This window comes from Zalophus californianus, chromosome 4 (assembly GCF_009762305.2).
Source record: "Zalophus californianus isolate mZalCal1 chromosome 4, mZalCal1.pri.v2, whole genome shotgun sequence".
In the NCBI taxonomy this organism is placed as follows: Eukaryota; Metazoa; Chordata; class Mammalia; order Carnivora; family Otariidae; genus Zalophus; species Zalophus californianus.
The window spans coordinates 112,199,997-112,223,461 of NC_045598.1; the positions used below are offsets into that span (position 1 = coordinate 112,199,997).

The 23,465-nt window shown below is 34.0% G+C and overlaps 1 protein-coding gene across 1 annotated transcript in view; it reads left to right on the forward strand.

Moving 5' to 3' along the window:
- SNTG1 (syntrophin gamma 1) overlaps positions 1-23,465 on the forward strand; it is a 942,975-nt gene that overhangs the window by 702,479 nt on the left and 217,031 nt on the right. The window contains exons 10-11 of the mRNA XM_027616083.2: positions 2,997-3,079; positions 7,051-7,181. Coding sequence (XP_027471884.1) covers positions 2,997-3,079; positions 7,051-7,181 — 214 coding nt within the window. The remainder of the gene's footprint in view (positions 1-2,996; positions 3,080-7,050; positions 7,182-23,465) is intronic.

A 23,465-nucleotide genomic window follows, 5' to 3' on the forward strand; every position in this document is an offset into this window, starting at 1 on the left:
ACATGATATAACTTTCTATTTATTTATGTTTTAATTTTTCTCAGCAACATTTTAGTGTTTTCAGTGAGAAAGTCATGTGTATCTTTTATTAAATTTATTTCTAAGCATTTTTTATTCTACTGTAAATGGTATTTTTAAAAAAATTAATTGTCCAGTTATTGTGGCTAACACATAGAAGTATAGTTTATTTTTATACATACACTTATTCTGCCTCATAGGCTTAACTTTCTATTTGTTCTGTAGGGTTTTTGTTATATTCTTTAACACTTTCTACTTACAGTTATGTTATTTGCAAATAATGAATTCTGCTTCTTTTTTTCCAATCTATATTTTTTAAATTCCTTTTTCTTGCCCATTGCAATGGTTAGGACTTCCAGTAAATGTTATATAAAGTACTGAGAATAGACATCTTTCTCTTGCTGAAGGTATTAGAGGAGAAATTTCCAGTCTTATTATATTTTTAATCATTTTTGTTTATTCTGCTGATATGGTGAATTTTTAAATATTTATTTTGAATGCCAAATTAAGCCTGAATTCATAGAATAAACACCACTGGTCATGAAATGTTTTTTTTTTTTTTAATGTATTGCTGGTTTCAATTGCTAAAACATTAAGACTTAAAAAGATATATATATGTGGGACACCTGGGTGGCTCAGTCTGTTAAGCATCTGCCTTCTGCTCAGGTCATGATCCCAGGGTCCTGCTCAAGATTAGGGAATACTGGGCTCCTTGCTTAGTGGGGAGTCTGCTTCTCCCTCTCCCTCTGCCCTTCCCCCCTGCTCATGCTCTCTCTCTCTTTCACTCTCTCTCAAATAAATAAATATATAAACAAATATGAAAAACTTAAAAAAAATATTCATGAGGGATATTCATATGTACATTTTTGTAAAGTTTTAGTGCGATTTTGGTACCAGGGTTCTTAATGTCTTCATGTAACTTGTGGAGTGGTAACTCTTTTATTTCCACAGAGATTTTACTTACCAGTAGTAATGTATTTTTCTTAAATAATTTAATAAATTCACCAAAAGGCAAGAACACCCTAGAATTATAATTTTTATTTTGTATGAATTCATCTCTTGAATTCTTATAGGACTTTTTCTGATACTTTTTTTCTTTTATAAGTTTTGGTAAAACATTTTTCAAGATTTTTTTTCCATTTTAACTAAGTTATGAATTTATTTGCATGAAATGATTCATCATATCCTTTTATCATTTCTATTAATGTTTGATGGCTTGCAGTAATACCACCTTCTTCATTCCTGATATTAATAACTTAGTATTTTCTCATTCTTTTACTACATCATTTTTGCTATGGGCTTTATTAATCTTTCCAAAGAATCCATTTTTGTCTTGGTTAATTTTGTCTATTATTTTGTTCAGATTCTTACTATTTTCCACTTCTATTTTTATTATTTTTTGTCTTCTATTTACTTTGATTTAATTTGCTCTTTCATCTCTAACTTCTTAAGATGAAAGTATAGATCATTGTGTTTGTACCTTTCTTTTATGTATACATTTAAATCTTTGAATTTCTTTTTTTAATTTTATTTTATTATGTTATGTTAATCACCATACATTACATCATTAGTTTTTGATGTAGTGTTCCATGATTCATTGTTTGCGTATAACACCCAGTGCTCCATTCAATACGTGTCCTCTTTAATACCCATCACCAGGGCTAACCCATCCCCCCACCCCCCTCCCCTCTAGAACCCTCAGTTTGTTTCTCAGAGTCCAGTGTCTCAAGGTTGGTCTCCCCCTCCGATTTCCCACCTTTCTTTTTTCCCTTCCTGCTATCTTCTTCGTTTTTTTATTTTAACATATAATGTATTATTTGTTTCAGAGGTACAGGTCTGTGATTCAATAGTCTTAGACAATTCACAGCGCTTTGAATTTCACTCAAAAGATTGCTTTGGATCTGTCGCAGAACTTGACATATCATTTTATTCTGTTGAAAATGTATATACATTTTAAAGTAATATGTTTATGTATTAAAATATCTCATAAGAGATAAATGCAGATAAATAGCAAAAGAAAAAATTGTCTAAAACAAAGTATGAAATTGTTAAGATTTAAAAAGTGGAAATACTATATTCATGCTAGTTTGGTAGAAAAGACTGCGATCCCCTTCTTAACAACAGGAAAGCTATGAAACTTTAGAGTGATTAAAAAGGAGAACAAAATCACTTTTTTTTCCAACACTTTAATTTTAGGAGTGTTATCTATGATCTCTGATGTTTTAAGTATAATATCTCAAGTAAAAATTGGGAGTCAATTGTATTAATAGTGCATATTTATCAATATCAGCACCTTCAAAATATATAACGTTTTCCAAAAAAAGTGATTAATCAAAAATCAAGAAATATGTTTTCTAATCCTAACTGTAAAAATTACTGAATTGTGAAATCTCAATTTAAGACATATGATACTCATATTTAGAGATAGATATTAACAGGTTTCTTATGAGAATCTGATATGAAGATTTTTAGTTTCAATTTCACCAATTTACATAGCATGAATGAAGTCATTTCCAACTATAGTATATACCAAGAGCATTTGTAAAGAGCCCATACAAACTTTTTGCATCATGGAAAATTATGGTATCTAAAAATATGACTTGTCGGTAGGTTGAAACATAACAATAAATAGAATTTTGTAGACAAACCGAACTCTGCACACTTATAAGTATGGTTCATAAGTGTAGGTCACTTTGGATAATGAAATGAAACAATTTTATAAGGTTATATGTTTTTATTAATAAAGCCTTGCAATATTTCTGAACTCACAGATCAATACATGGTTCTCTTTCAGGGTCCTACTTTAGTCACTTAGCCTACTTGCAAAACTCTGGCTTTGATATAAGTGAAATAAAAATTAATTTTATTGCCTGACTTTCTTGACATTACTGAGTATATGGAAAGATATAATGTAGAATGCATCAGTCTAGAATATTTTGGTGTTCTAACCAGTGCGGTGTTGTGATTTTTTCCTGCAGGTGCTCCAAGTGACCAGAGCAGTGGCACCTCCTCTCCACTTTGTGACAGTGGCTTGCATCTCAACTATCATCCCAACAATACAGTAAGATGACCAAGGCATAGTTCAGATTAATAAGGAGATAACACAAAGAAAAGAGAAGAGTAATATATAAAATATATTGAATATATATATTATCTATATGAATAGTCATAGTTTGCAAAAACTGCTAATGAATCTCGTTGCTCTGATATAGTTGAGATCCTTGTTTGCTTCATCCTTTAAGAGTTAGGAGTTAAGATAAGCCAGGAAAGAGGGGCACCTGGGTGGCTCAGTCGGTTAAGCAACTGCCTTCGGCTCAGGTCATGATCCTGGAGTCCTGGGATTGAGTCCCACGTCGGGTTCCCTGCTCGGCAGGGAGTCCACCTCTCCCCCTGACCCTCCCCCCCCATGTGCTCTCTCTCTGTCTCTCATTCTCTCTCTCAAATAAATAAATAAAATTTAAAAAAAAGATAAGCCAGGAAGGAAAAAATAAATAAATATTTTTTAATGTCACTTTTCTCCTCTCAGGTCTGCATTAAGCCTTTTGTAAGCTATAGAGACTTAATTTAGTGAGTTCACACATAACATCACATAATCATTTTATAACAGTGCACATTGTATGTAATTTCATGCTCTAAATGATTTGACATGATTTTTATCGTTTTTCTTTTGAAATCATTTACCTGAAAGTAGCTATTTAATTTTCCATTTGGTAGGATTTCTAAACAATCTGCAGGCATACCAGGAAATTAATGCAAAGAGAGAATAATCTAACATCATGTTAAAATGTCACAAATGTTAAGCTATACATGTATTTAATCATTGATAAAATTGGCATGTTTGTTTTATATACATTTAATAAAATGTTAAATTTTCTTTTCCACATGTATTGTGGAGTAAACCATTTTTTTTTTCTTTTTGGATTTTTTTATAAATATGTTTGAAATTCCTTATATTTCACCCTTCAAAACACTCACACATGCTAAAGACAAAATAGTTCTGTCAAGTTATATGTGAATCTAACAAATTTCCCCTGGGATCACAAACATGAAGAGTAGCAGTAGTGCTGATATTAAGTAGAATTTTATTTTTCTATTCTACATATTAGGATATGCAAAAAACACATATAGCTTCTGACTTAAAAGATTCATCTTTCACTTGAAATTCTTGACCTAACTGTGGCACTTTACCTCAAAGTACTCATTTTGAGCATCTCCAGCCTTCATTGTACCTCAGTGCACCATTCCTATTCCTTACCTGTGTGCCTTGGGTACCCAAGTCCTTTTACTGGCCATTACCTGGCCAGTTCTATCCCATATTCCTCTTCTGTATCTTGATAGGCTTGGAGGCAGGTATGGAGAGTGAAGGACATTTCTACTCAGAGATTTATAAAATTAGGAGCAATCAAAGGCATGTTTTCTTCTGACCCATCACTAAATAACAATGAACAGGGGAAAATGGGAAGGAAGTATGAATTTAGAAACATATTTTTCCACAGAATGTGTGCGTACTATAAACAGTCTCCTTAAGGGAAACATTCAATAATCTTCAAAGGGCATTATAAATAGCAGATTTGTAAAATGAAATACATTAATGCTGATTAGCTCAATAGCTGAAATGGGACTTATTCCATATTTTTTATAAGGAGAAAACATAAAAGAAAGTGACATCTGACAACTTTGTTTCATAAAAGTATCAAGTTGAGATGTTACATCAAAGACACATCAACGATCACATATATTTTCATATATTTCATATAAGACTATGAAGTCTTATAAAACATGATTTTTCAAACTTATACTCATCTATTAGTGATTATCATTGTCCCCAATATTCCATTGCTTAAGTCTTTTATCTTCTGTTACACTTTCTATGTCATTTGTTCATGGAACATATAAAGTGAGGGGAACTATTTGTGTTTTTCAAGAAAGATGAAGAACCATCTTTAAATAATTTGCCAAAAATCACATAGCAAAATTGTGAAATAATCAAGACAAAAATCTGAATTATTCTTTGTGCGGTTTCACCTCTGACTATGAATGGCAAATGTGCTATAATAGATATGATGGCCCTAGAACCATAAAGACTTTTAGGTCTGAATGAATCTGCCTGGCACTGTCACTTGCAGGCTGGCTGACCTGAACCATTTATTTACTGTAAAACTTCTCAGGAGAGAACCATGTGCACTGGGGTCCTTTGAGTTGGTTCCAGACATAATGTTTAATAGTTATAGGGCAACTTGGTGGGACCTGGGACACTTACCACTTGCTACAGTCTGTTCTGGCCACAGAAATCTAGTCTGTTTACCCTAGTGTGTCACTCAAGATTATTGTTTCTTCAAGTACCTTCATGCAGAAAAGGTGGAGAAACAGTAATTTACTGAGCCTAAAAAAGCTTTAGGTTTTTCTTTTGTGAGAAGAAGCCTTGTGATAGCCTTATCTTTGGAGATAAGCACAATACAGCCCCAAGAGTTTAAATAAATTGCCCCAGGTTAAAGGACTAGTCAGTTGGGAAATTGGCATTTTTGAACCCAGGTGGTCTGATTTTGATTCAGAGCCTGAACCTTCCCCACATTGTGGTACTGCCACCTAACTGACTTCGTTTCAAATGTTGACCATCTATAACATGTGACATCAAGGCCAGAAGAAAGATCAACATGAAACCTATGTCTGTGCCTTTGCAATCACCAAATAAGCATCTAAGGCACCGGTGTTGCTTCAAAGGCTAGGGGTCTTGGAGACCAATCACCAGTTGGGCCCCTCATTGGATGGTCTTTGCAAATCTACCCTTGCCTTCCTACCAGAGTGTTCTCAACAACTTGAAGGATTTAGTAGATTTTTGTTGGCACAATTGGGACCAATTAACATAATAATGCCAAAGAGCACTCAACCTTCAGTGAAAAATAACGGAAGTTTTTTTCCCCTAAGCAATTGTGAAGAAATTAATATCTTAAAGAAAATGTTAGGGGAACCTAACTGGCTCAGTTGGTGGAGCATGTGATTCTTGATCTCGGGGTTGTGGGTTCTGGCCCCATGTTGGGTGTAGAGATTACTTAAAAGTAAAATCATTTTTAAAAAAGAAAATGTTAATAATAATGTTGACACTAATGAAGTTTTAACATCTAGACTAAAATAGGATTTCCTTCCAACATCATCACTCAAAAATTATAGAATCTATAGATATAAAGAAGTGACATTGTGCCTTGGCCCCTTACAATCCATGCCAACTTAAATATCAACATTATTCCATGTACTACTGCCAGGAAGAAATATTAAACTAAAGCTGAAATAATGAAAGAAGCATGAATCATCATCAAGTGTGAAAAGCCCAAATTTTATTTAAATAGATGTTTCTTCTATATGTAAGGAAAAAGACCCAAACTTCTAATGAAACTTAAAATACAGGTAATTTTAAACCAGCACTGGTTGATTTAACATGACTTTAAAACAATATAAGAAAATACAAAGATTTTTCTAAACATGAAGTTACAACAATAGACAAAGATTTCCTTGAGTAGTTTTTAAAATTTGTTTTATAAGAATATTTATTCTACTCAAAAATAGTTACAAGTAACTGATAAATCACAAGCAGTTACATAACATTGTTTAGTGCTTAGCAGATACTCAGAAAATATTGGCTAATGGAATGAAATACAACTTATTTTTATATTGTCACTTACTATTTCATTGCAGTTACAGCTTGCTCCTTATTTCCCATTCCTGAATGAATTCAGTTCGTTCATCCTTCTATTTTTTCTTCCTTCTCCCCACTCCATTTTTTTCCATATGCTTTCCCTACCTCTCTTAATCTCAATGATTCCCTTCTCACTTTCCTATAGAATGCCATTAATAAAGAAATTAACAGATGCAACTTCATTGGCAATGAGTATGGATCCCTTTTTGAGGCAGTCTATAAATGTCTTTTGATTATTTAGGAGAAAAAAATGATCCCCTCCAAATGAAAAGTATTTGTGACATGGGAACTCAAAACACAGAACTGAAAAAAAGAATACTGATTGTTTATATTCTTTTCAGGACACATTGTCATGTTCTTCATGGCCAACATCTCCAGGCTTGAGATGGGAAAAGCGATGGTGTGACCTTAGGCTGATCCCGCTGCTTCATTCACGTTTCTCTCAGTATGTGCCTGGGACAGATTTGAGTCGGTAAGTTCATGCTAGTAGATTCTGATTTTCTGTTCACTGCAAAGAGGCCTACAACTAAACTTTTAACATAATATGGCTTATGACTTTTATTCTCACCACGTTTCTAATAGTAGAAAGAACTACAAAAAAATAGTATAACACAGTAAAACATTTATGAATCCAATGACACAAAGCATTAAGTTAAGGCCCTAACTCTACTAACTTGCTGTAATAGATTCATTGTCTTTATTTTTTTAAGATTTTTATTTATTTATTTGAGAGAGAGAGAATGAAAGAGAGACTGGGGGGTGGTCAGAGGGAGAAGCAGACTCCTTGCTGAGCAGGGAGCTCGATGTGGGACTCGATACTGGACTCCAGGATCATGACCAGAGTTGAAGGCAGTCACTTAACCAACTGAGCCACCCAGGCCCCCAGTTCGGTGTCTTTGAATTTTTTTTTTTATTTCTTATCTCAGTTTTACTAAATAGTTTTTTTTTTCAAGGAAACTGTATAGTTAATTTAGATAGCAAACTTTATTTTCATGTACTTGATAATATTCTCGTATTATCTTTTTAAATAAGTGTAGATTATTGGCAATGTCCTGAAGCTCTTCATTATGTGTTTTATAAATAACAAATTTCTTCTTCTTTCTTGATTGTTTTCATTCCTTAAATTCTTTGGCTTGACTTTTTGTTTTTATAGTTTCTTGAGATCAATGTTCTAGGTGTCCTGAAACTTTTCCGTAACAAGTGGTATAGTAAATATTTTAGGCTTTGCAGGCCTAATTTCTCTGTAACAACTATCGAATTCTGCCTTTGTTTCATAAAAACTGCCATAGACAAAATATAAATGAATGTATATGGCTGTATTCCCATAAAACTTTATTTATAAAAACAGGTGTCAGGCGAGACTTGGTCTGTAGGCCATGGTTTCCTAACCTTTGGTTTGATAATTTTTCAGACTTCCTTTGCTAATTTATGTAGTCAGAACTGCACATTTCATCAAAGTCTGCTCTAGCTATGCCCAGAAATTCAGGTTTATATCTTGATTTATTTACATAGCTTTTCAATATATCATTTGGTATAGTTTTCTGAGTGGTTGCTCAAGGCACTACAATATACATACATATCTTATCACACCACTGTATTGATGATTTATCACTTTGAATGAAGTATAGTTAGGTCCCTTAATCCCCCCCACACACTTTGTAAGCATAATTATCTTAATTTCTTCTATATATATCAAGCACCATATCAGGTGGTATTATGATTTTTGCTTCAATTATCAAAAATGATCTGAAAAACTTATGGAAAGAAGGATAGTTTATTATATTTAACCCAGGATTCACCTGTTCCAATATCCTTTCTAAAGTTCTAAGCCTTCTGTTAACATTTTCTTTCTATTTAAGTTTTTTTTTTTTAGTCATTCTTTAAAGGTAGATTTACCTGCATCAGATTCTCTTAATTTCCTTTGTCTGAAAATATCTTTTTTATCTTCATTCCTAAGGATAATTTCCATGGATATAGAAATCAGAGTTGACAAGTCTTGCCTTGTATCTGAAAAATGTCATGCACTGCCTTTGGGCCACCCTGATCATTCAAATTGGTGCTTCCTTATAAGTAATTTGTTATTTCTCTCTTCCGGCTTTTAAAGTTTTTTGTTTGTTTGTTTCTTTGTTTTTTTCTTTCTTCTTCTTCTTCTTCTTCTTCTTTTTTTTTTTTTTTTTTTTTTAGTTTTCAGAAGTTTAATTGTGATGTATCTTTGCATGGATTTCTTTGGGTTTATTCTCTCCTGGCTTCACTCAGCTTCTTAAATCTGTATGTTTATGACTTTTCAGCAGATGGATGTTTTTCAGTCATTACTTCTTTAAATACTTTGTCAGTCCCAGTATCTCTTCTCTTCTGTCACTTTGTTAATACAATGTTAGCTCTTATATTATTCCTCCACAGATACCTGAAAATTTATACTTTTGTTTTTCAACCAACTTTCTGCTATACAGACTGGGTAAATGCTATTGATTGGTCTTCAAGTTATCTGATTCTATCTTCTCTTGTTTCCAAGAGAAACAAGAATTCATTCGGCATGATTTTATTTTTTTTGTTGTTGATGTGTTTTTCAGTTCTATCATGTCCATTTGGGGTGTGTGTGTGTGTGTGTGTGTGTGTGTGTGTGTGTGTTTTCTAATTTTTTATTTGTTTTAAGAGCGCTTGTAATTGCTTATTCAAGCATTTTTATGATGACTGCTTTAAAATACTTGTCAGATAATTTCAGTATCTCATTCATCTCAGTATTGGTGTGTTTGGATTCTTTTATCTTTCAGGTTGTGATAAAACCAGTGATTTTTTTAAAAATTTTATCCTGGACTTTTTGGGTATTAAATTATGACTCTGGATTCTTTTTAAATCTCCTTTTTAAAGCAAGTAATCCCTTTGTTGACATGTAATGTGAGGGCTGGGTGGGGGTGTATGTTAAGTTCTCTGAATGCCCACTCAAACTACCTCATTAAAGATGACTAAAGTGTAAGTTTGCCACACTCCTCAGTCCCTCTGACTAAATCCTGGTGAAAGTCGGATGCCAACTGGATCATGCATTGCCTTTGAGTGGAGTGTCAGCTCATTTCTCTGGTTGACCCTACTGTCACCTGGGAGGATAGAGGGGCAGGACTGATGCATGTTGCTTTATTGCTACAGGATGGGGTAGAGCTCAGCTCTCCATAGTGAGACCCTGTTGACAGAGAGGAGACCCTGCTGACAGAGATGGAGGGAAAGCTGAAAGCAAGGAGTCCCACCTCCCACTACCTCACTCCACCTTGGTGATGACAGATGGCAGTAGAGGCTAAGCTTCTGACTGAGCCATGGTGGTTAGCATGGGAGGAGAGATAGAGTACTAACTTCATTTCATGCCACCTCACTCAGTTTAATTGCCTCAGGGTGGGAATGGGGGTTAAGTTTCCCATTAGACCCCAATGACATTACTCCAAGGGAAATGGGAATGCTGCCTACTTCTTTTACATGGGGGATGGAAGATCAGCTTCCTGCATAGTCCCTTGACCACCACCAGGTGATGGAATCAGAGGAGGTGTAGAAGACTAGCTCCCTGCTTGGCCCTGCTGAAACCTGGAGGAAATGGAACAGTGGTTCCATTGATACTTGATTGTATTAGGGCAGATTTCCAAAAAAGATTGAATGTGGTTAGCTCAATCATTCCCTAGTCCTTTAGGGAGAACAAACTTTGTTGCAACCCTTTTTTTGTCTTGCTGTTAGTGATTCTGGGTTGCAGACTTCTAGATCGCACTGTCTAGGATGTATGGGAGGCAGTAAGAAAACCCATGAGACTTACCACCTTGTCATTCCTCAAGTGCAAAGGTCCCTAGGCAATCAGCTTTATCCTTTCCATTTCAAGCGTCATCTATACCTGTTACTGGAGTATGTCCAAGGTTCATTAGTTGCGTTCGGGAGCATTTGAGAGAAATGGGGCTACTTTTTCTTGGTCAGAATTGGAAGTCCACAAGTGTTGATATTCATAAGGCTTTTTTTTTTTTAGTATTCATTTAATGATATTTTCTAATTTTTGTTTTAATTACTTCTTTGACTCATGGACTATATTTTAGATAAAAGTGTATTGCAAAATTTCAAAATATTTTGGGATTTTTCTATTTTTTTTATTGCTTTCTAGTATAATTTCATGCAGAATAATTTCAATCCCTTGATACTTGTTGAGACTTTATTTCATCCAGTGTATGAATAGTTCCAAATGTTCTACATGCACTTAAAAGAATTGGTATTCTCATTTTCTTTAGTGTAGTATTGTACATATTTCAACCAGGCCATATTTGTTCATATTGAGAAAAGTGCATCTCACTTTCCTACTATGATGGTGACTTTCTGTGTTTCTCCTTTTTAGTGTGTCAATATTTATTGTATACATTTAATTTTACATTATTAGATATAAGCAGATTTAGAACCTTATGGCTTTTTGATGTATAACCCTTTTATCATTATGAAATGTCCCATATCTCTGGAATTGTTTCTTGCTTTCAAGAATTACACTGGATATCTACCAGCTAATATTTACATTATATATTCTTTTATCCATTTCTTTCAACTTTCATTAGTCTTACTCTACAAAATGTGTCCTTTCTGAGCTGTATTTATTTTTCTTTTATTTCTTTTTTTAAATCCAAAATAACAATCTTAATCTTCCAGTTGGATTATTTAGTCTAGTTTATTGTAATTACTGGTATCTTTGGGATTATATCTACCATCTTAGTATTTGTTTTCTATTCAACCCTTTAGGTTTTTTGTTTTTTATAATTAAACATTTTATCTTGAGATAATTGTATTTTCACATGCAGTTGTATGAAATAATACAGAGATTCTGTTTATTCCTTACCCATTTTCCTAAATGGTAACTTCTTGAAAAACTATAGTACCATACCACATTCAGGAAATGGATAAAATCCACCACTCATTCAGATTTCACATGTGTGAGTGTGTGTGTGTAGCTCTATAAATTTTTTTCTCATGTTCACATTCTTTTATCCACAATCAAGAACAGTTCCTTGAGAACCATAAGAACCTTTCTGTTGCCCTTCTATAACTATGCCAATATCCTTCTCCCCAACATACCCCTGACCTCTGACAATTTATTAATCTGTTCTTCACTTCTATTATTATGTCATTTTAAGAATATTATATAAATGAAATCTTACATTATGTAACCTTAATGGATTGAATTTTCTTACTTAGCATAATTCTCTAGTAATTATTCCAAGTAGTTGCATTTTTCAATTATTAATTTCTTTTTAATTTTTAATAGTATTCCATGGTATGGATATACTATATTAAAAATATGCACCCCCATATCTGGGGTGTTCCAGTTTTGGGATATTCTAAATTAAGATGCTCTGAACATTTACGTATAGATTTTTACATGAACATACATTTTCATTTCTTTGAGTAAATGCTCAAGAGCTCAATTGTTGAGTTGTATGCATATTTAGTTTTATAAGAAACACGTACACTGTTTTTTAGACTGGCTGTATAATTCTACATTCCCACTAACATGTATGAGTGATCTAGTTTCTCTACATCTTTGCCAGTATCTGGTGTCATTGCCATCTTTTTAGTTCTCATTCTGCTAGGTATGTAGCAATATGACACTGTGACTTGAATTTGCATATCCTAATTATGCTGAACATCTTTTCATGTGCTCCTTTGTCACACAAAATGTGACAAAGGTGAAATTTCTTTGTCTTTTGACTCTATTGTAATTCACTTATTTTATTTTATTTTTTTACTATTGAGGCTTGAGAGTTTTATTTATATTCAAGAAAAAGTTCTTTGTCTCAACACACTAGTTTTTGTATTTCATCTCCTTTATTTTTTTAATGATTGCTGTCAAAAATTAAAGATTATTGTTATTTCCTCTATAATATTGTTATATATGTATACTTTTTTGTTTGTTTTAGATATTACCTAAACATTATACGATATGTCGTGGTCCATTCAGACTGCAATAACAAAATGGGTGGTTTATAAATCACAGAAATTTATTTCTTACAGTTCTGGATGCTGGAAGTTCAAGATCAAAGTACTATGATAGTAGAGTTCTCTGGTGAAGGTGATCTTCCTGATTCATATCTGTTGTCTTCTCTCTGTGTACATACAAAGTGGAAGGGGCTAGGGATTTCTCTGGAGTCTCTTTTATAAAACACTAATGCCATTCATGACAACTCCACTCTTATGGCTTAAGCCACTTAAGCCACTCCCAAAGGCTAAACCTATTAATGCCATCACATTGGTCATTAAGATTTCAACATATAAATTTTTGGAGTGAGGGGAGCAGGGGACACAAACACTCAGACCATAGCATCATACAATTTAATTCAATTTACTAGTTTTGCCTTTTGGGAAAATGATAGAAATTTATTTATTTATTTATTTATTTTTGATATTTTATTTATTTATTTGACAGAGAGACAGAGAGAGAGGGAACACAAGCAGGGGGATTGGGAGAGGGAGAAGCAGGCTTCCTGCCAAGGAGGGAGCCCAGTGCAGGGCTCGGTCCCAGGACCCTGGGATCATGACCTGAGCTGAAGGCAGATGCTTAACGACTAAGCCACCCAGGTGCCCTGGAAAATGCTAGAAATTTAGAACACTTTAACTCTTTATTCCTTTGTTATCTTTGGACATATTTTTTTTAAGGTTTTATTTATTTACTTGAAAGTGAGAAAGAGAGAGAGAGAGAGCATTTAGGCAAGGGAGGAGCAGAGGGAGAGGGAGAAGCTGACTCCTGGGTGAGCAGGGAGCCCAATGTGGGTCTTGATCCCAGGACCCTGAGATCATGACCAGAGCTGAAAGCAGATGCTTAACTATCTGAACCACTCAGGCACTCCTGGACATAGTTCTGATATGATATTTAATTCTATAGGTATTTTAAATTCCTCAAGATATTATATTATTATTTTCACATAACTCTTCAAATTATCCTACCTTTAATCTTCCTGTTTTTCTTTGTTTCTTTCTTTTGGTTTTATTTTTCTTCAGCTTTAAGAACTCTCTTAATATTTCTATTAATGATATATTTTTAAGTGCATATATTTGTTTTGTTTTTATTTTAAAAAATTTACACAGATACATGATGTAGAATCATTTAGCTAAAACAATTTATGAGAAAAAAGAAATTGTTTGGATGAGTCCAGATGACTCTAGATGACTCCCTACATTTTTATTTTTATGGTGCTGCAATACATCAACAGCTTTTAGCAATTGAATTAATTATACTGAATAAATATTACAGTAATAAGCAGTTATAAACATAGCACTATTCAGAGTGGATTGCACAGCAATTCAGATTCAAGAGCTAATTTATTGTTCATTCATTCACTCAATAAATATTGATTTAATGTCTGTAAGTAGGAGGTGTTGTGTTTGGTTCTTTCCTGAAGGAGTTTACAGGCCAGTGGCAGTTGCAACAGTGAGGAGAAAAAAAAATAATAATAAAAGAATAAATTACTGGCCCAGTATGGCAAATATAGGAAATTATTTATGTTGGTTCACAACCTAAGATGTTATTTGCTGGCTGGTTTTCCCAAGGCCCATAATTTAAACTTCAGTGATAAAATATGTCTTGTATTTAATTACAACAAAGTTGTGTTACTGTCATATACTATTATGTATAAATTAAAACATCACAGTATTTTTTATCAGTGATAAGACAATTTTTGTTCATCTATGGTAATGACGCTGACTTAGGAATATATATATCAGATTTAAATTCTGAAGTGTGATAATTTTGCAGAGCATTGTAGTGTTGGGGTATTAGAATGGGAATGGGAAGTAGAGATTGTGGGAACTTTGGCTATTTTTTAATTGCTAAACTTAATTTTCCCTATATGAAAAGTGAGTATATTGAATATATATAATCTCCATACATTCAGTGCTTAGGCTTAACATGCCTTACAGCTCAGAAGCACTTAATAAATGCTTATTAAATTAGTTTTAATCAGAAAACATTCCATCTCTCTTTTTGAGTACAAGTATCATCTACTGCATGCTTTTCAAACAGTATGAAAATCAATAGTATTGGGGCGCCTGGGTGGCTCAGTCGTTAAGCGTCTGCCTTTGGCTCAGGTCATGATCCCAGGGTCCTGGGATTGAGCCCCGCATCGGACTCCCTGCTCTTCAGGAAGCCTGCTTCTCCCTTTCCTTCTCCCCCTGCTTGTGTTCCCTCTCTCGCTGTGTCTCTCTGTGTCAAATAAATAAATAAAATCTTAAAAAAAAATCAACAGTATTGAAATAAAATCTACTGATTTACACTATTACTTGTAGAGAATACCAATGGTGGCAGAATCCCTAATGCTTTTCCAAGAGTGTTCAGCTTTTTACTCCTGAGGTGAGGATGTCTGAGTTGGTACCATTTTTTTTGGCACCTATGGATGAAGTTTAGTACTGGAACAGAGAGCAAGGATGGTGATTGTGAGAACTGTGCTTTTAACATGCAAGAATTTTGTAAAATGAATTCTAATGATGGGGACAAATATGAATAAGAAACACTCAATTCATAGTTGCTCATTGAAGGATGGGACTTTTCAGAAATGTATGTTAGGGGCGCCTGGGTGGCTCAGTTGGTTAAGCGACTGCCTTCGGCTCAGGTCATGATCCTGGAGTCCCGGGATCGAGTCCCACATCGGGCTCCCTGCTCGGCAGGGAGTCTGCTTCTCCCTCTGACCCTCTTCCCTCTCGTGCTCTCTATCTCTCATTCTCTCTCTCTCAAATAAATAAATAAAATCTTAAAAAAAAAAAAAAAAAAAAGAAACCAGTCCCCATGGTTTAAAAAAAAAAAAAAAAAAAAAAGAAATGTATGTTAGGGGATCTCAGGAGGAAGAAAAAAAAGTGATGGTATGAAATAGAAAAGAAGTGAATAGGTGGGAATAAAAAGACTGTCTATAATACTATGAAAACAGAATCTATTGTAAATAGTGTTTTAAAGTGAAGAAAGTTGATTTTATTAACTACAGAAAAGAAATACTGAAAGGACTCAGAAACTCATTAATTTTGGAGCGATTTAAGGTGGAATAATTTTTGAAGTGGATTGAATTCAAAAATAGTTCGTTATAAGAAGAATATTGACAGGGGCACCTGGGTGGCTCAGTTGGGTAAGCATCTGACTCTTGATTTCAGCTCAGGTCATGATCCAGGGTCGTTGAATTGAACCCCACATTGAGCTTCATGCTCAGTGGAGAGTCTGCTTGAGATTCTCTCTTTCCTTCTCCCTTTACCCCTATCCACTCTCTCTCTCTCTCAAATAAACAAACAAACAAATAAAAACTTTAGAAAAAATAAAGAAGAATATTGACAGTAAAGAAAGAGAAGCAGCATGTAAAGGATAAGCAAATGTGATGAGGAGGAAAAGAGGGATATGAAGTTCAAGGCATATCATGGTCAGGTCATGTTTACTAATTGGCAGAAAGGAGTCAATACCAGAGAAGCTGGAGGAGAAACAGCTTCTTGTTTGGGTGTACCATTACTCTTGCTATTCCACTGATCTCTTGTTACATGTGGTCCTATATACATGGATCCATAGTGATTGAACTTATTCACTTTTTCCATTTTCTGTAATAGGTGAACAGGTCTACAAGGACTCTGCTTCATGTAAACCAGGAACAACCAATGATTTTCAAAAAATATTCAACTAAATAACATTAAGATTTCACCTACCCACCTACTCACAAGCCATACAAGTGTCCCTTTGTATAGCACAATCTCCATATATACTCCACCTCTTCACCTGTTGGTTTGCAAACTGGTCCCCTTACTCATGTAAGGGCAAGGAAAGACTTAAGAAAGAGGCAGAACACTCCAGATTAGTAAGTGACAGGTTTAATAAGCAAAAGAACTTACTTATGTGGTTTGTCTTGAGTGACTGCAAAATGAGTAGATCTCTGCACCCACCAAACAGAATCTTTAAGTTGATATAGAAGCCTTAATTGGGTTCAGTCATGTATACCACCCAGACGGTTTCAACAACACCTTATTCTCTCAAGGCAATGTCCTTGGAACAGCTCCCATTGTGGAAATGGTAGGCAGAACGTACATTCTAAGGACAGGGCAGGTGGTGAGGAGCCTCCAGGAGCCTGGGTCTAGCTTGAGGATCAACTGGCAATCATATATTCTCCATAACCCCATCTAACATCTGTTCTTATACATTGGTACTGTGGGGTTAAGGGAGAAAGTGCCATAACTCTTTTAAGATATACAATTTTCTCTTTGGAAAAGCTCAAATTTCCTTTGGGCAACTCTAGACCAAATTTGCTTAGTTTTTTCAACTTAGAGAAAAATTATCTTGTCAGATATCCCCTATTTATTTTATTTCTCAAGTTTATGACATGATTATTGATGCTTCAATAATACAAGCCTAACAATTACATTTTAACATTTTCTGTAGCCAGAGAAAGATAGAGTCCCAGCGAATATGAGTATATGTGGAAAATTGAAAAAAACAAATAAGGAGTAAACTTTAAAAGAGCCTATTTCAGTAAGTTTTGGGCTTAGTTAAAAGATTTCTGATTGGGCGCCTGCGTGGCTTGGATAGTTAAGTGTCGTCCTTCAGCTCGGGTCATGATCCCAGGGTCCTGGGATCGAGTCCCGCATCGGGCTCCCTGCTCCTTGGGAGCCTGCTTCTCCCTCTGCTTCTCTCTCTCTCTCCCTCTGTCTCTCATGAATGAATAAATAAAATCTTTAAAAAAAAGATTTCTAATTGATAAAATAAAAAGATACGTATTTTTAAAAGCCATAAAAATTTTTTTAAACCCATAAAATTTTAACAAAAAATAGGGTAAAGACACCAGATATTCAAGAGTTGGAAATCAAGGATATCTTTTCAGAATGACATAGAGATAGGTAGGATTCAAGAATTGAAGAAAGACAAGCTATGGAATAGTTTTTACAAGAAATAGGACTATCCAGTTGTGTGAGATAAATACAATGACTGTTAGGTAAGCAAAAGAATCTGCTGTATAGATAATGCTGACTGAAGTGAGGGTAGAAAGATGGCAAATTAGATCACAGATACTAGGATCCTGATTCCCAGATATCAATTGTATTCGGACTGTTTTGCACAAATTATTATTTTTTTCCAGGGAATTATGACACATCAGGAAGAAAAAGCTATAAATTTAATTCAATTAAAGTTATTAAGTGCTGGGAATTCATAAGGTAGAAATAGCTGGAAGTCAAAATGGCAGGAAATTCTAGGACAGGAATAAAACACGTAATTGAAATGGATGAACTGGGAACTCAGTCTATGGAGGAATGCAAATATATGTTGAATAAATTTATGAACAAAGACCATTAGATGGGTTAAAAAAAGATGAAGAAGAATAAGATAATTAAGTGGTGATGGAAAGGAAAAGATTATAGTCAAAGAACAGAAATGTCAGAATTTAAGTTTGACAGTCTTTGTCTTGAATGACAACCAGATCTCAAGTTATCAAAAGCAATGGATTTCTAAAATAATGGAAAGAAAATAAAAGACATACAAATTAGGAAGGAAGAAATAAAACTTACTTTGATTACAGATGGCATGATAACGAATGTAGAAAATCAGAAATAATTGACAAAAAATTCTTGTAATTAATAAGTGATGATAGCATGTATGCAGGATACAAGATATGAAAAATACAATACCATTTACATTAACACCCAGATAAATGAAATGTTGATCTATAGGAAGAAAACTAGAAAACTCTGGTGAACAAAATCAAAGGGAAATTAAATAAATGGAGAGACAGTCCATGTTCATATATAGGAAATCTTGATATTGTCAAAATGCAGTGTTCCTAACTTGATCTTTAGAGTCAATGCAGTCCCAATCAAAATCCTAGCAAGTTATTTTGTGACTTTTTTGGAAGAGTCAGAAGACACAGAATAGCCAACATAATATTCAAGAACAAGAATAGTTAGAGGACTGACACTACCTGACTTTAAGACTTAGCAAAAGCTGCAATAATCAAGACAGTGTAGTACTGCAAAATAATAGACAAATAGATCAGTGGAACAGAATAGAGAGCCCAGAAATAAACTCCCATAAATACAGTCAGCTGACGTTGACAAAGAAGCCAAGACAATACAACAGAGAAAAGACTCTTCAACAAATGGTGCTAAAACAACTGGACATCCATATGCAAAATAATGAATCCAGACACAGACCTTACACCCTTCCTCAAAATTAACCCCAAATAGATCAGAGACCTAAATGTAAAACACAAAATTATAGAACTTCAAGAAGATAACATAGACAAGAACCTGAATAAACTTGGGTGTGGTGATGATTTTTAGACACAACTTTGAAAGCATGATCTATGAAAGAATGAACTGATGTTAGACTCCATTAAAATTAATAATTTATGTTCTACAAAAGATAATGTCAGTAGAATGAGAAAATAAGCTATGGACAAGAAGAAAATGTTGCAAAAGACATCTGATAAAGGACTGTTATGCCTCCCCCCACCCCCCAAAAAAGGGAAGAAAGAAAGATGAAGCTCTTAAAACTCAACAATAAGAAAACAAACAACCCAACCAAAAAATAAATAAATAAATAAATAAATAGGCCAGAAACCTTAACAGACACCTCACTAAAGATAATATGCAGATGGCAAGTAAATGTATGGAAAGATGCCCCACATCATATATCACCAGGGAAATGCAAATTAAAACAACAATGGGATACTAGCATACCTATTAAAGTGACCAAAACCCAGGACAGTGACAACACTGAATACCTAGAAGGATATGGGGAGCTAAGAATTCTCACTCACTGAGCAGAGAGGATATTTAGGGCAATAAAATACTCTGTATGATATTATAATAATGGATACATGCCATCATACATTTGTCCAAGCCCACAGAATACAGAACACTAAGAGTGAACCCTAATGTAAACTATGGTCTTTGGGTACTAGTGATGTGTAAATGTAGGTTCATCAATTGTAACAAATGTACCACTGTAGTTGGGGAAGTTGATAATAGGGGAGGCTATACATGCGTGTAGGCAAGGAGTATATTGGAAACTCTGTACTTTCTCCTCAATTTTTCTGTGAACCTAAAACTGCTTTTTAAAAAAGTCTTTAAAATGCTAGGTATGAGGGATAAATATTGCTATATTTATTTTACACATAGAAAAATTAGAGGTCAGAAATTTACATAAAATTAAGTTATTTGCAATAACTTTGCAGAAAATAAATGGAGTGGGATAGAAGAGCTTTTCAGAAAAAGGGAATACTGGGGAGAGAAAAGACATAGTTGCATAAAATTACAGGACTTACTTAGAGAACGATGAGTTATTGTGTTTCAAATCATGAAATGAACTGGCAATTTAAACCTTGGAAAATAGGTAACAAAAGAGTTCCGAAGAGCTCCTCATGTACCTCACCAAAAAGTTTAGGTTTTTAGCCTGATCAATAAAGGCTACAATGAGGCGGTCAACCAAGATAAGATGCCCAGTGCAGAAATGATCTTGAACTTGGTGAATGTGAATTGAACTCAACAAGAAATAGAGTAAATTGCTGGAATCACTAACCTAAGTGCCTTTTAATTTTTTTCCTTTCCTTTATCACTTTCCCAAATAATTAATAACCAAATCAAGTAAATGGCTTATTTTTAATTCCACCTGAGTCAATGTTCTCTCCTAGTACACAGAAAACCACTCTCTCAAAACAGACTCTTATCATTGTCGATCTTGTGTATTGCAATTCCCTCTTACATCCCTCTTTGTTTTATCATTTTTTCCCTATCTTCTTAACCACCACAGAGAAATCTCTAAAATACAAATATGAGCCTTTCATTCCAAAGCTTGAATGTTTCCATTGGCTCCCCCTGACTTTCAAGATTAGGTAGAAATGTTGTAACATGCTTTGCAAAGCTCTTAATGATTAGGCTTTACTTTATCTCCCACTTTATGACTCGCCACTTCCCCACATGCACATTGTCCAAACCAAAAACTCCATATTTCTCCCAACATGCTCCTGATATTTGGTTTTGGATTAACAATCTCCTGTCTAAATGCTTTCCCTTCTCTTCTCCATTGAAGCCCTTTAGCCAGTGAGAACCAAAAGCTTGAAGTAATTTTGACACTACTCTCTTCCTCAAATACCATTTAAAAAATGGTGTTATTAAATCACATCTTTTCTAATAAATTTATAAATCCCTTGAGATAATTGGTTCATTTTCACTCTAACACATATTTATTTCAATTCCATATCATCTCATAGTTTACCAGTTATAATATCGGTAGTCCTCTATATAAAGGCCTGTGGTTACTCCCTCTAGGCTCTGAGCCCCTCGACTGACATACAAAGCCCTTCTGCTCCAAGCCTGCCTGTTCATATTCCACCCTCTCCCTCATGAATGTGGCAATTCAGCCACTCCAAACTGCTATATTTTAGTGTCTGCAATTCTTGCTCCTCATGCTTGAAGTGCTGTCTCTCTGCTTTCTCCTGTTCGCTCCTCACAAATTTAACATCTCCTACATATGCCTTCATGAAATATAAAATCAGCAATGAATCAAAATGTGAATCATTAATGGTGTTAGACATATATATAAATTTATATATATGCATAAATTATATTGAAAATTACGTATGAACTTTTATAGTTTGCAGAATATTTCTCACACAAAAGAAGAATAAATTTGTATTAAAAAATAAACCTGCATTGAAATTCAGCAACTTTTCATTGCCAAAGCAATGGCCAAAAATCCTTAGAAAAATATAAAAATATTGAGCAGATAATAACTTCAGGTTATTTAATTCTAATATTGTAACTGTTTTTTCAGCAAGTGTGTGTGTGTGCACGCATGTGTGTATATTAAGAATCATAATTCTGTCTGGTATCCTCTAGACTACTACAGATACTGTTAAAGTTTAATGTTTCACAATACCAAATAAATGGATAATGTAGTCTATTGATTTCAAAAGCACTACAGTTCTTCCTAAGTGCCTGATGAAGCAGTAAGTCCACTAAACATTCTCAAATATTGCAGTCAAGACTACATATTAATGGATTATTCACAGGAAAATTATTCATAGAGCTTCAGTGATATGTGAAAGTTATCTGGATCTCACCAGTTACTCCATAAATACTTGTTAAATCAGTAAAGTAGATTATTCTCATTTTCCTATAGAGGAAATTGTGTCACAATTAAGTGGACTAATTTACCAATATGCTCATTTATTCAGTAGCAGAGGAAGAAATATGACTCAGACTATAATCCTTATGATCAGCCTATTTTGGAAGAAGTCATATGTAGGCAAAGGAACTGTTCAAGTATTTCACTTATATTCATGAAAGGGTTTCCATTAAATCAACCAGAAAAGTTGAAACAGAATGTAAAAAGTGATATATGTTAATATATAAGCCTGGATTTATAAAAGATTAGTCCCTCAGAATTATTCTTTCTAGGTACTATGTAACGTATATGATTACATAGATTGCAGATTTGATTTAAGTGTATTTACTTTAATCAGCTAAAAATATCAGAAGCTGCCATGATTCATTTAAAGCAGAGAGGACAAATACATTCAGGAATGCTTTAATTTATGGTACATGAAGCAATGGTTATAATCATCAGAGAGCAGAAAGAAATGTATATTACTAAACTCAAATTAGTTCTCATTTTCCATGGATGGTTGAGTTCTCTGGATATTTTAAATGTCTTCCTCACTGCTGAATATCAAAATTAAAGCTAAGAAAGATACACAAAGTTATAATATTCTTTTCAGGCAATGCATATTTTTTTCTTGTCACAAATTCAAAAGAATGTTACTTCAAAGATACAGACAATAGTTGTACTTTCTAAAGTCTTTTCATGTATTTTTAAGAGAAAACAAAAAAAGTATATTTGAATGCTTCCCTGTTATCAGTTGAAAGGGCTCAGTGAAGGGTATAAGACCAAATTCTCTAAAAATATCAGTAACTTAGAGGCAGAGTGCCTTAGAAGCGAAAGCTTTAGCATTTGTCCACTTATGAGATACAGACTAGTGTCACGGGAAGGCAGGGTGAAACAGGTGCTGGAGTTGAGCCAGACCTGTGCTCTGTGGAGTGTTCTTTCTTTGGGAAAGCGAAATCCTGCCTACTATCCACATATACCTACTTACAAAATGCCGAAGACAGAAAAGGTATTAAGAGAAAAAGATATAAATTTATATAACTTACAAAGGGTTTGAATGTTGAACTACAGAACTTTTATATTTCTCCATAATTGGCTGATATTTAAATATAGCTTGTGCATTTCCAAAGTCTATGTTACACAACAGAGTAATTCTCAAGCCCAAGCAATTTGGCTAACTTTCATTCATTTTGAAAATTGTATTAATTCTTGTCCATTAAGCTCATATCTAAATATGCAAGAACTTGATAAAGAAAAAAAAATCATTAAAGCTGTAGGGAGCCAGTTTGAATTCTTTAGCACTTTGGTAAACAATTTAGTATGGCATCATTTAATTTTCTCTAACAACAACAACCAAAAAATCAACAAAAGACCATAAGGATATTTATATTGGTCATTGGATTTTAAAGAAAAGTTTGGTTGTTCTTGAAATGCACAACATTAACAGAAATTCAGAGAAAATTTGAATCTGAGGAGGCGCTATGAACCTTTGTCCAAACCATCTTTGAGAAGAGGAATGAACTGAGGTTGAACATGGTTTACAGCTAACAAAATGCTGTTGTTCATGACGTCAGGTGATTTTTTATACGATGTTTAATGTTTGTGTCTCTTTTTTGGTGATCTTTCCATTGTAAATCA